Here is a 13,995-nt window from a genome sequence, read left to right on the forward strand (position 1 = left end):
ATATGTTGAGGAAATGCATCGTGACCAGCCCGGCAACACATGGGCAGTACACAGGAGCTGGAAGAAGGGAGCCACACCACCGACACGCAGCCCCAGCTCGAAGCCCCAGTGGCCTGGGGTTCCCACAAACCTGGGACATGACAATAAGGTAACTTCCACCAGGGGCAAACAGGTTATGTGGGTGAACTAAGACGGTCAGCTGGTGGTGCAGGATCAGTGCTGCCCGAAGGCAGGGACCAACTGGAGACAATCACAATGTTGAGAGGTCTGAGAAGAGCAGAGGAAACTTCCCCAGCTCCTGGAAAAGATGCTGTGCCTCACGCTGCGGGTGGAACTGCACAGTCTGACACAGCCCCATTACGGCCATCTTCTGCCCTCTAATTTGGCTCGTCACAGATGCAAAGTCCTGCTCCGTAGCGAAGAACTCTTCCCTGAGGTAAAAAGCAACCTATCGACCTTGGGGGTCGGTCTCTTCTCCCACGTTAGGAATGACAGGACGAGAGGGAATGGCCTCAAGTTACACCAAGGGAAATTCAGGTTAGATATCTCAAAAAATTTCTTTAGAGAGGGTTGTGAAGTATTGGAACAGGCTGCCCAGGGAGGTGGTGGAGTCCCCATCCCTGGAGGTGTTTAAAAACCGTGTGGATTTGGTGTTGAGCAACATGGTTTAGGGACCCTGACAGTGCAGGGGGAACGGCTGGACTCGATCTTGAGGGGCTCTTCCAACCAGACGATTCCATGATTCTATCGAAAAGCCGATATATTCTCCCCCACCTTCACCCAGTTATAAATCCCTGGATTGGATTTCAGCCTGCGCTGGAGAACACGTCTCTTTTGTCCTGCCTGCCTTCACTGCAGAAAAGCCTCCTTTTGCCTCCCGTTTCGGCACCGGGTGCCATCTTTAATGATGATGTATGGGTGTCCTTTTCCTCAGCGGTGCGGTGGGGAGGGGGTCAAACACGCGACACCGCCAGCATGTGTATCAACAGCAAATTATAAACCGTGTCAATCCAAGTTAATGCAAAGCTGTAATCCTCTTTAACAAGAGATCAAATCAGTGCCATGAGTTATGTTCATTCTGTAATCTGATAAGAAATAGAGTGAGCCTCTAATAAAAGAGTAATGAGAGCCCTTAATGATGCTGTTAAAAGGTAGCGCCAGTTAAAATATTGCTGTTGTTCCAGCTGATTAGATCACTGTTGCATATTTGCACAATCTTGTTTTACCTGTCAGAATAACCTGAGTCGTCTTGGGAGATAAAGGTGTTTGGACCAAACATCTGTGTCCTTAAAGAACGTTCTCTCCTGCGAGTTACCGTCCTCCAGAGGTGAAATAATGATGTTCATCAAACTTAGCAGTAATTTGATATTACACCTTTTTTAAAAGTGTCTGGGTTTAGTCTCTGTTCCACACACACGTACAGTGCAGAGAGCTGAAGATCTATACATCAAAGCTGACAGAGAGATATAGCAAACCCAAAATCCACACACAGCTCCTCCCAGGAACATGGACTTTACCTGACCTTGTCACAATGAGGCCGTTTACAGGACCCACTCCTGCAGATACTGCAACTCTGCACGGACTGAAAATACGCCCACGTGTCTACGGAGCTGCAGGACTTCAGTGGGAATCTCCAGCCTCAGTTTGCCCATAAAGAAATACATCTGCCTAGCACAGGAGCCTTCTGCGAGCACACAGACGTCTCATCTGCTAAAAACATGAGGCTGTTCAGAGCTGGGCCAGCTGAAGGTGACTGCACAGAAGATGTGGGTTCAACTACAGCTCTAGCCCAGACGTGCTGTGTCACCTCCGTCAAGTCTCTGAGGCTCTTGCCTCATGGATTTCTGGACCCAAATGCCTTTGGAGATACGGGCTGTCATTCCTCCGTGCCTCATTTCCCAAAGTGTAAACCAGAGGAGACTGGCTTCTTCCCAACTCTGTTGCACATGGTGGTACTGGAAGATGATTATATTAAAGATTATGCTACTGGAGCAATGGGATCAGTGAAGCACTCTAGGTCATGAAGACGGGAAAAGCGTATTTCAAGGGAAGTCCAAGAAGTGGCACCCACGTGATGCCACCCTCAAACCCAGGCGAAATCACAGCCAGAGAGAGATCAACCCTGTTCTAATCTCGGGTAATTCCTGCCCAAGACAGCTACCCTCTCCTCTGGACAACCACCACAGCACGCTCACGTTCAAGCTTTTGCCTTCAGGTTCCTTGTCTTAGGCCCATTTACATAGCAATGACCTTGGACCGATTAGAAAAACCTTGGCCCAAGAGTTCAATAAATGTATTTAAGTCTATAAACATATACCCCAAGATAACCATCAAAATCACTTCCCAGTGTACATTTTAAAATACTACCAAAGAGGGGTTAAAATAGAGGAGGGCTCAAGGCCACCAGTGTCCCACACATTACAACATAATATACGTGCGTGCAAGGTTAAACAGCCATGCCCATGCGTAGGGTGCATGAAAAACTGGCAAGTGAAAGATTAATTGCCTGCACGGATGCTATTATTCCAACCAGCAGCAAGAATAAGAAAGAACGTGGCAGTGATGTTGACAAAGGCAGTTATTACACTTGTACGCTCCTTTTCTCAAATTCAGGCTGTAGAACAATTCTGGAGTGACTGTTCATCCCCGTCTCCAGGCAGGGCTCAGGCTGCTTCTCCTCACGCACAGTCACTCTTTGTTTCCCCAGCCAGTGGCAGGAGCAAAAGAAAAACGTGACGTGCCAGGTCCCCAGAAGTCCTGGCATCCCACAGCACACAGGGACCTCCCAGTGAATGCCAGCAGTTCCTTGCACTATTTTACGGTCAAAGTAGTGTAAAATGGCTTAAACACACAGGAGAATCAGGCCCCAAAGGTATTCCTAGGCTGCATTAGCTAACTAAATATACAGAAAACAGCCAAGTATTACAGTGCTACGCAGACTTGTGCCTTCAAAAGCTCTTACAGCAAGCAAAGCAAGACAACAGTCACAGACAGCTCCCCTCTGCTTTTGCCCCAGTTTGCACAGGGCTTGTGCAGCTCATCACGGGGAGATGAAGAACCAGAACTGCTCCACCACTCGCATCCCCCGAACTCCACACCATCCCCTCAGGCCCAGCCACATCTGCACAGACATATTTATTTGCTGGCATTTTCCAGGTATCTACCTACCACCGTAGCCACCGGTAGAACTGAAGTAGAACCTTCTGCCAGCTCTGTTTCTACAACCCATTTTTACATACAGCTCACTGACACTTCAAAATTTCTCCCACTACAACACAGAGTGCCCCGTTGTTCAGATGTGTATTTATTTTGGGGTCATGCCTTTTAAGTGCCTGACCAGAAAAAAAAACGGCTCAGAGCATGATCACATCACTGTGAAGTGTATACTTGCATTTTCAATCTAGTAATTCACACTTGCAAACAATAAAATTACCTTCTTCTGTCACAAAGGAAAGCTGTTATCATTACTGCTTCCCCCTCATGCGTACAGGCTTCGTCCTTTCCTTTTAATTCAGCTGCAGTTTAAAGCAGATGTTGAATTCTTCTTGCCTTGTCCGGTACAGCTGTGCGCTGTGACAGAGGTATGGTGGCCCATGGCAAGTGCAGGGGCACTTTGAACAGGGATGTGAAGTGACCCCTACGGAGTGGCTGTGATTTTCAAAAAAATGACTGACAGCAGCAGGTATCTTCATTTTGGGAGAGTTGAACCAAAACACCTACAGAGGCCTGATTTTCAGACACTGGCCACTCCAGTATTTTGAATGTGTTTTATGCCTGGATGTAAACATAAATGGTGTAAAACAGGGAGGGAGGGAAGGAAGCTGAGCTAAATAACGCCCAGGTTTTCAGTGTGCCAAGCCAGAATGCCCACCCAAACGTGGAAGGGCTGCTGCCAAGAGGAAACAAGAATCTGTTCTTAAAGCCCACATTGAACAGGACAAGAAATAACAGCAGAGGGAAATTTAAGCTCAACATTAGGACTAAACAATGTCACAGCACATCCCGTGGGGAGGAAGCTACAGAGAAACTGCGTCAGGAATTGCCTGCAATAGGAAAAAGTGAGACATATTCTTTGTGATACAGGTAACCAGGAGGCATTTTGGCAAATGATGAGGAAAGCTTAGGCTTCTATTTGTGTATCTGTCTCTCATCTGAAACAAAAGCTTTTTAACAAAAGTTAAAAAACAAAATGATACTACTACAATTACTAAACCACTGTTTTTCACAGGCACTTCTCAGCAGCAGCCCTCCATCGCGCAGAAGGGGCATCAGAGTCACAGCAAACACAGAGCGACCTGTTCAAGGTCATCCACAAAACCACCAGCAGAACGAGGAACAGAACCTGCCCAGCCTGGTCCCAGCACTGCCCCAGCCACGTCCAAGGTTTGCTGGAAAGCCTGATCTTGGCAGACTGGGATATAGCTGCCCGCATGACACGACCCTCAGGCACACTTGCTGGTGTGAGAACACATCAAGCGACGGTCTCACTCTAGATGGCCAAACCACCATCAGGGCTCCAAAGCGACTAATGAACTTCACGTAAGAAATAAGTTCCCGCAGTCAGACAATAAGCAGCAGCAGCTGCTGCCACCAAAGAATCAGTACAACAGGCGAGCGATGATTACATCCCGCTCAACGTGGGGAAAACCCCCAGGAGACGTTTCCAGCAAACCGAATGTCAAACGCTCTGTCCCTACCGCAACGACAACTGCGCCGACACCGCGTAGCGCAGAGAGCACCCTACGAGCTGCAACGGCTTCGGAGGGGCGGCCAGACCCCGCGCTGGCCTCCTGGTGCCTCCCGAGAAGCGAGGGGAGCGAGGATGGCAGCCAGATGAAGGGTAGCTGAGGCCCAAGAAGGCTGTTGTGCAGAACGACTCCACCATCCCAGCTGTTTCGATGACTTGCTGGAGGATGCTGGCTTAGAGAAGGTATTTTCTATGCAACTTTTGGAACACGGCGCTGTGAGTGTGGTGGACTGCGAAGGAGGAGACAATGTCACCTCTGGGGACAGCAAACATAGTGTAACTCCTAGATTATTAGGATCAGTCTCACCACTTTTTTTCACCTTCATCCCCCTCACACACATCCCATGCGAGCTGAGCTTGCCTTCGTTCTGGGGACGAAGCAGGGGTCTGTACACCTGCCTAAGCTGTAGGACAAGTAGTATATGCAAAAATGACAGAAATCCTAACCTCATTTGAAATTCTCAAAGCATAAGTAGTCACCAGTCAACTGGACATAATACTAAGAAAGAGAAATACTAGAGTCATGCGTGCGATTTAACGTATATGGTATGAGCTGTTTTTTTCTAAAGACACATATGCCACCTGCTAATTACCCTCAGACAAAAAGATGTGGGGAATGCGCAGCACATCCCAGCAGAATTTCTACAGGATGGTACGACTCTACTAGGAATGCACCTCTATCCTGCCCCACATTTTATTTGGGGCTATCCAAAACAGCAAAGATCCCAATTCCATACAAGTAAGAGGTTCTTGCCAGCTGGGAAGCACGCTAACTGGAAGCTGCTAACTCTGGCCCTACACAGCAGACACAAAAATGCCCTTAATTTATGTCCAAAATAGACAAAAATGTGTGCATCTGATGTCACTTCTGTTCCTCTCTTCCTATGGTCCAGGAAGAAGTGACCAACTCATATGGCTGGAGGCACAGCTTTCAGCCAACACATTTATTTTTGTGGCGAGAGGATCTAGACAATATTCAGGAATCAGAGCAGTTTTCTCACTTGAAAAAAAGAAAAAGTAAAGAAACTATGAGAAAGATGCATGATGAAGCAGCACAGGTCTTATTATGGAGACACAAAGTCTTAGTGCCAGCTTGCTGGAGAGCTCTCACCTCGGAGTCTGTGCAATATCTCAAAAGGCAACAGCCTAAGAACAGCAGGTATTTGGTTTCCGTTTCGCAAACAAACGACGTCTCTCTCTCACAAAGCACAAACATGTTCCACAACCCAGGAGAAAGATGTTTCTCAAGCCTTCTACATCCATTCACTGGAGAAATTATTCCACCTCCTTCCCACAAAAAGCTCAGCACTTCGAGATTAAGTTTAAAAATTTAATACTTAAGAAATATGAGTGCATATGTAGAAAACCTACCTAGTAACTATGCACAAAATTTCTTTGGCTTTTTTTTTACTAATTAGCATATTAAAACATTATAGTCTTCCAATAAAATTCTTCACTCTTTAAATAGACATAAACACAACATTTAGGTCTTGAGTGAATCTCGAGTGAACTATTCCAGTTATTAACTGGTCTAAGAATACGCATACTGGTCAGAATTTAAAACAGTTGGCATTGCTGTTACGAGACAAGTTCTTTGTAAGTTTCGATCATACCTGAGGACACCAGATAACTTAGTTGTCTATTTCCAAAATAATTCCATAAAACTGGAAGATTTCAAAATCTGAGGAGTTTTAAAGCAGGAATCAAAATGTAGGTACCGAGATTTATGAAAATTTCTTGTTTGGTGTCACAGTAATTACAGAGTGAAAGCTCAGCCAGACTGCCTGGACAGATGTGACCAAGACACCCAGGCTATGATGCCAGTGACAAATGGTTAACTGATAAGAAGAAATGGAGGAGGCGACAGACTGAAGAACAGGTCAATATCATGCTGTCACGAAGCCATTTGAGAAACATAATTAATCTATTACTCACCTGGCATCATCATTCATTGTACAGTGGTCAATAGGTGCCATGAAGCTCACCAGCTTGCTATGGACATGATACCTGAATAGTGCAGGAAATAAGCAGGCAGCACATCAGTAACTATGAATGAAAAGGAAATGTTGCTGCTTGAATAGAAACATACCAGTCCCTGAAACGCAAAGGACTGGCTTTCCCAGTGGCTGATATCTAATGAGTCACTAGTAGTAGATGGCAATTCCCCCTCCCTTCCCTCCTCCTCCTTTCTTATAACACGGACAGAAGAATCATCAGATGATACAATGAACTGAATAGCAAGCAAATCCTTTTTTATCACAGCTAGAAAGAGGACATGCAGCATCCATTAATTGTGTGCTAGTACCTAATCAGACTTCCAGACAGACAGCCCTGGGAAGTCAGAGACAGAGAAACAAGAGCTCGTTTTCAGCCTTCCGTTCAGCTGGTGTCTTAATCACCTTCTGGAATTTGTGCCCAAAGAGCCCACTGCAGGCAGCAGAAGCGTCAGAGCACCAGACCTTCTCAAGCATCCATCTGCTATCGCTTTTTCTTGCTCAGTGGCATCTAGGGCCCTAAAGGATATCAAAATCCCACTCTGCTGGCTATACTCGTAGTTGGAAAGTCTTACCCTGAATTAGCTTACAAATGGTGCAAGTGAAAACAGGCAAAGAAGAAGACAGGGAAAAGACCTGCGCAAAGAAGAGATGGGGCACGGCCAAGGTGATGCAGTGCTGCATCTGTCTCAGCTTCTGATCCACCAAGGTATTTCCACAAGTTGCACTGCACCTCCAGATACGGGATTCCACGCTGGGTCAGGAACATGCAGCACCTTTTCAGGACTTATATTCAAGGACCTGACATATAAGATTTGACAGAGTACTGAAAAACTCTGACTGAAGAGGTGGCTCTAAACCCTGGTGTCTAAGGGCTGGGGATTCCAAACCGATGGCTTTCGGTGTACACTGCCATGCCGTCTACCCAAGTCTGAAACGTTTTATCCAAGCTGCTGCTATTTTTAGAGCTTGACAAATAGCAGGCAAAAGGATTCACAAGCATTTGCCCAGAATCACCTTTCCACTCTGTCACCTCCGCACTCCCTTTTGTTTGCTTATGCAGGAACATTCCCTGGAGGGGATTTTTAGCTCACAAGACTGTTTCAGAATGGCTCTTCAGGCCCAGCACACACTCACCCTTACACAAGGGCTTCTCTGCACAATCCAGTCTTTTGTCACGTGTAATGGAAGCAGCTGCCCTGGTCTAAGCTGTAAGGATGGAGCCAGGGAACAGACTGGCCGTGCGGGGCGAGGACTGCACCAAACTACAGGTCAGCCATGAACCAGTTCGCTTGTGAGACACGAGCAACGGCTGGGCTCACACGGACCACGGCTCACACAGGGACAGTGGCAAGGGGACTTGGCAACCGTCACGTTTTTTTAAATCGGGACCTCAAAAATCCCAGCCCGGCAGATAGAAAATATTTCATCTCACTCACAGAAAGACACTCCACGTTGCAGCAGCACAGGACCAGAAATCACTGACAAGAAAAATAGGTGTGTACACATGACTGCTCCGTATCTGCCTGAAGAAAAGGAATGTCCCAGGGAGGGAGAGCAGAGTTCCAGGCACCAGGTTTCTTCAGCTTGACTATGGAGTTTTTAGATGAGCTCAGTTCCCCTCTTAATGCCCCAATTTCCCTGTCTTCATATGAAGAGGACAGGTCCTTGTGTCAAGCACAACATCAACTGTTTTTGAAGGCACTTGAAGATCCTCAGACCCTACAATAAACTCACACATTCCATCAAAACATGTTCTAGTAATAAAAGTTTGCTAAAGTATTGCTAAAAACGAAGAATTATGGAGACAGATGAAACTTATGCTCTTCAGGATCTCAAAGTCCTTCATGAAAACAAATCTAAGCATTGCTGGCCTAATTTTAGAGAAGGAAAAAGAACAGAGGACAAGTGATCTGCTTGGGGCGACACTGAGTCTCTCAGTGGAAGAACCATTTAAAGGCACTCCTCCCTTGGACTCTACTGGTCTCTACTGGACTACTTGGAAAAGATGCTGGACCTCAACTGCACGTTAATCTTAAACACAGACAATGACACTTTTTTCTTTTATTGATATTTTCCCAGCAGGGTCAGTGCAACTTTTATTTAAAGAAGAAAAAAAAAAAAAAGGCACCTAAGATCTAAGAGGCAATTGACTTGGCGAGATAGCTGATCTCTCCGGAATGCTGAAGCGCACAGATTGCACACAATGAGAGGCTTCCCCATTATTCCTGGAGGTTTACGAGTCTGACTCAGTTGTGTGATGTTGTCAGTAGTTTTGACTGAATCATGAATATATCCAATTATGTGTGATGCTGACAGAAAAGAATATTGATAGTCAATAATTATAGGCTTTCCAGGCCAACAAAGTAGCTCTTCCCTCTTTTAATAAATTATCTTATGACATCTATCTTAAAAATTGCTATGCTAGGCCTGACCCAGACTGACTCCACTGACTTTCTATCAGATGCCATCTAAACTCACGATTTATAGTTTACTCACAAAAGGATGGTTAATGTTGCGGATTTTTCAGGAAGCGGTGCAGCTTTTCAGCATGCCTCCCTGCCACAAACGCCTCCTCCACCACAAATCACGCAGTCATGCTAAACTCAGGGAGACTAATGTATCTGCTCTGCAAAAGGGAAGAAAAAAAAAAAAAAAATCCCTGTCCTCTCCAGACTGCTTCCCTTTCCACCCTACCACGTGGAAGATTCTTCCACTGGAAACACAACGGGAGATATCAACCCAAATTAGTGATCCAGGAGTCAGGATGTGAAATGTTTTGAAGCTGAAGAAAGCTGTGATGGGACTTGGAAAAATAAAGAGAGATTAGACACCAAATTCCAACTGACAGTCAATAGGAAACAGACATCTACCTCACCGAGGCATTTCTGCACATCTTCCCCTAGAGCTGCGATCCACGCTTTAGTCAGCTAAATACATATTGCACAAGAGGTGTTTATTGGCTTTCACTGGAAATTACAGTCCCAAATCACCTGGGGACATTTGAGCAGCTCTCTCCAGTGTTTTCTGAGACCAATGAACACTCTGATGAACACAGACTGATCCGGGCAATGATCACAGGCTGCATCCAACCAAGCCCTTATTCCAGGCTCAAAGAACATTAATATTCCCCAGTGGATGCCCCAGAGCAAGACATCTTGCCCTAAAAGGCATGAATAAGCCTACCAATGCACCCCAGAGCCAACCCAGTGCAGTCAGACTTTACTTGGCAAAATCAGAACTTCTGTTTGCTTGCAGAAGTTGTCACCCACCGGATTCTCCTTCCTTTACTGGCTTTTCTGTCCACTTTCTTCTTTATTTTGCTTCGTAACTTCTGGATGGCCAGCCATTGCCTGGGGAACGCAAAACAACAGTTACACAACTTTTGGAGGCACTAGGAAAACGAGCATTAGGGACCCCGGGGTCTGAGCCCTTCCCAGCCCTTCCACCCCTTGCATTTACACAAGTGAAGGAGACCAGAACCTCAGGGAAACTATGGAATTTCAAACACCCGTGGTACTGCTTTACTCCACGGACATGGCATTCAAACAATAAGTAGTTCTCCTGACTCCAGCCACAATGGGACACGCAGACCAGACCCCCTGATCCTGAGGAGACAATTCAGTGAGAACATTCTCCCTGCAGGGAAATCCACGGAGGCCATAAGCTTGGCTCCATTTTTTATGCTTTCTTAATTACTGAATTTTTTTAAGAATGTTTAAAAGCTAAAAGAAAATATTTACAAAATACAAACGCTGAAATCTGTAAAATATATCTTTACAGGTCCTGCTTTTTGTTTCAGCCTTGATTACTAGAATGACTTCTGTTTTGCATATAGAAAGCCCATAACAGAAAAGATGGTCTGCCACATCCTAAACTGATTCTTTAAGTGAGATAGGTTATGCTAACTTCATGAACAGAATTACCATGATGCAATAGTTGCTCTGAATTTATTTCTTCCCTCAGTTTTGCAAAGCATATTGAAAATTCTAGGCAAGTATTTCTCCCCACCATCTCTGACTATTAAACCTGGCAAATCCAGCAAGAAGCCCTATATAATGCTCCAACTACTACTACACAAAACTACAAAAGCAAAGCAATAAACACTTTCAGAAAGTGCTGTCTGATCCCTGGCTGTATTATTTAGAAGGGAGGGCTCAACTCCTCAAACAGAACTTCATCAAGTTGAACAAGTTTTCGGCAGGGGAAAACTTCTACTAGTTATGAATATTTTTTTTACAAAAACGAGCGTCATCTTACCTGATTTATACAATGAAAACTTGACATCAGGGAAAAAAATCTAGCAAAATCCAATTACTGCAATCTTAATATAATCTTAATTACTGTAATCTATTTTATTGTAAAGTCAGATAAATGTACAATGTAATCACCACTTAAATGTAATTTTGTCTATATCATGTTAAATTATAGTGAATAGCTTTCCATAATATTCCAGACATACACAAAATAAATTTGACACGTTGTACTAAAATTTGGGTAATATTTTACGAGGATAAAAGTTATTTCACCATCACAAAATTTCCTAATGCATTTTCTTACCCTTCTCATACACATACCCCCACAGCACTTTTTCAGAAGGGCGCCCTATTCCAGCATTTTCAGCCTTCCTCTGCTTTTACACTTTTCTAAATTATAGCCCACGGCTATTTAAATGTACACTGTTCATTAAGTGGTATTTGGAACATTCTTTATTTGCTAACCACAGAATTAAACAGAGAAATAAGAGCTTCCTTGCATGGAACTATATTTTACTTCTGCATGCAGGAATCATTCCCTGATACTGTTTTAATTGCATAGTATCTTTTCTTACAGCAGGGAGAGGGTACAGGCAGGAATTGCTTTAACTGATCTCAGGACAGAGGGTTTGCTCCTCTAACACAATGACAAATCAGAGCTTATAATGAGAAAAGGCCCCAATTTCAGCAGCGGGCAGTCACTTTGTTTAGTTCCTCCTCACTAGGGTTGGTCAAGACATCCCTCTATGGATTCCCTGAAAGTTAGAAATATCCAAAGTCTGCAACAAGCCTTTTACAACTGGAAAGGATCTTCCTGGGATGGCAGACAAACCAGGGCACAGCTCAAGGGCTGGCAAACTCGGAGTCAGCCAGTGTGACCCATACCTAAGGAGTATGTTACAGAGGATGGCCTTCTTGACTGCCATACTGTTTTAACAACTTGCTATGCATTTCTCACACCCTGATGCTTTTTCCAGAGTCATTCAAAATTTTGTGCTCTACAATGAACTGGACTGGAAGCCCACAGGTAGTTTGGCACTTCTGGGCTGGGATGCAGCGCTGGGATGAAGCTAGTGATGTTACAGACAACTCCCTACTTACCTGCCCATTGCTACCTGGTCATTGGGGTCCAATGAAGTGGTTTTACGTTCTATAAATTCTCGAAGGAGCTAGAAGAAAGACAACAATCCCATTTAAAAGCACAGTAAAGACATATTAATGCAAACAGGCTCACAGGTTTCTCAGAAAACTTAAGCAATTAGCTGCCAAGTTCCCAAGGCAACCTGTATGCCTCATTTCTTGAAACTTCCTAGAAAACCCCAAGCCAAGAATCAAGGCTTTTTAACATTTCCTCTGCATGAAAGAGTTTTCCAAGGGAAAAAGCTGATGGCTCTGAAAATGTTCAAGCAAGGAAGTAAAACCCTATGCTAAAAGTTTAAGTAACTGTAGATCATCTCCCTCTTCCAGAACAGTCCCCATAGAGTACATGACTGGAGCATAATGCTGAAGGCCACTACAAAGAGTTTCTGTGTATAATTTCGATGCATCTAGGAGCAGCACAGCCTTCCTTTCAATGCATCACAGTTTATTTAGGTGACATGCAGCATCATGTCATTCATCTGAAGACAATCTAAAAGGTTATGCAGAGCCAGAGGGGCGTAATTTAGCAGCACCATGGTCCAAGCACCAGAAGCCCCACACGGGCAAAGCAAACTAATGATCTTAAGTCTAAGCAATGGCAAAGGACTGGAATCCTTGGGGGCACTGCAAAGCCTCCTCTGGGATTGTCAGATGGGCCAACCATTTGGCAACTGGTGGTCCCAGGAGCCCAGAACAACATGTAGAATCCCGCCGAGGGCAAATAGGTGGCAAACTTGGGGGGATGTGAGCAGCTGAGCCTGACATGAGATGGTTGTTCCTCAGCCAGAGAGGCAGAATGAAGAACTCATCTTGTATTTCTGAGGCCAGTACTGTTCCTTGGGCTTCGGAAGGAAAAAAAAGGCCTGAACGTTCACAGGCTGTTGTGTACACAAGTCCCATGGGCAAGAGGTGTAACGCAGGCAGATCTGCAGTAAGACCTCTGCCCCACAAGTCTTGCCCCACACTTCGAGTGGGGAGGGCAGGGGGGAACCAAAACACTTCACCAAACAGAAGCCAAGCATTGCTGGGCAGTAACGCTCGCTCCGAGGAACAGCACAGCAGAATTATTTTTATAGCTAGAGCAGGAATGTTCAAGCAGGCTTTTCTATTTCTTTTCATGTCCTGAGGGTTGGGTTTTGTTCTTTTTGCTTCCTGCAGCCAAAGAATATTGTGAACAGCCTTTTTGGATACTTGACCAGTGCTATATGTTTATCACCACTCACTGTAAATTGTACGTGCTGTGCCTTGGGTATTAGCCAACATATCAACACAAAGAACAGAAATAAACCCTCCAAAACTGAGGGGCACAGGCTGCTTTCTAGATGCCAACATTCCACTGACTAGTGAAGTTTCTGCTTCAGCTCAGGAAGCACCTGAAACAGACCCACCTGGAAACCAGAGAGTCCAGGCAATTCCACAAAGATGCTAGAGAAGAAAGGATGAGAGATGTTTTTCCTCCATCCTACACTTTTGCTCATGTAGGAATCTGGACTGCAACGGTCAATCGAGGTACAGTGACAGTCATGGAAACCAGAGCTTGGGCAGCAGCCATGGCCTTGGCTATGGCCTGCACCTGGACCAAGACGGCACGCACGGACAAGGCAAGGGGACAAGAAAGAAGCTCCACATCCCCCTCGGCAGAAGGAAATACCAGCTCAAGTGAGACAACGACATTTCTGAGCACAGCTTAGCTCCTGTCTACCACTGTGCTCGGAGCAGCCGGCGCTCCAACAGCTTCCCGGGCACTGGCGCTGCCCCACCGAGCCCAGCGGACACCGAAAGCTGTCCCGGGCACAGTGTTACCTGAGTAACTCGCCGACCCCCCCACTTTCTGATCACTTAAGTACGCTACCGAAGG

General features: G+C 45.4%; 1 protein-coding gene across 3 annotated transcripts in view; it reads right to left on the reverse strand.

Annotated features, from left to right (window-relative positions):
* The window catches only part of AATF (apoptosis antagonizing transcription factor), a 55,666-nt gene that overhangs the window by 9,866 nt on the left and 31,805 nt on the right, over window positions 1-13,995 (reverse strand). For 2 of the 3 annotated variants that reach the window (XM_086624655.1, XM_009984953.2), the window contains exons 9-11: window positions 12,099-12,166; window positions 10,014-10,094; window positions 6,683-6,754 (exon numbers count right to left, since the gene is read on the reverse strand). In XM_086624655.1, coding sequence (XP_086480781.1) covers window positions 6,683-6,754; window positions 10,014-10,094; window positions 12,099-12,166 — 221 coding nt within the window. The remainder of the gene's footprint in view (window positions 1-6,682; window positions 6,755-10,013; window positions 10,095-12,098; window positions 12,167-13,995) is intronic. The other variant, XM_086624656.1, reaches the window with a different exon arrangement.

This window comes from Tauraco erythrolophus, chromosome 21, assembly GCF_009769465.1.
Source record: "Tauraco erythrolophus isolate bTauEry1 chromosome 21, bTauEry1.pri, whole genome shotgun sequence".
In the NCBI taxonomy this organism is placed as follows: domain Eukaryota; kingdom Metazoa; phylum Chordata; class Aves; order Musophagiformes; family Musophagidae; genus Tauraco; species Tauraco erythrolophus.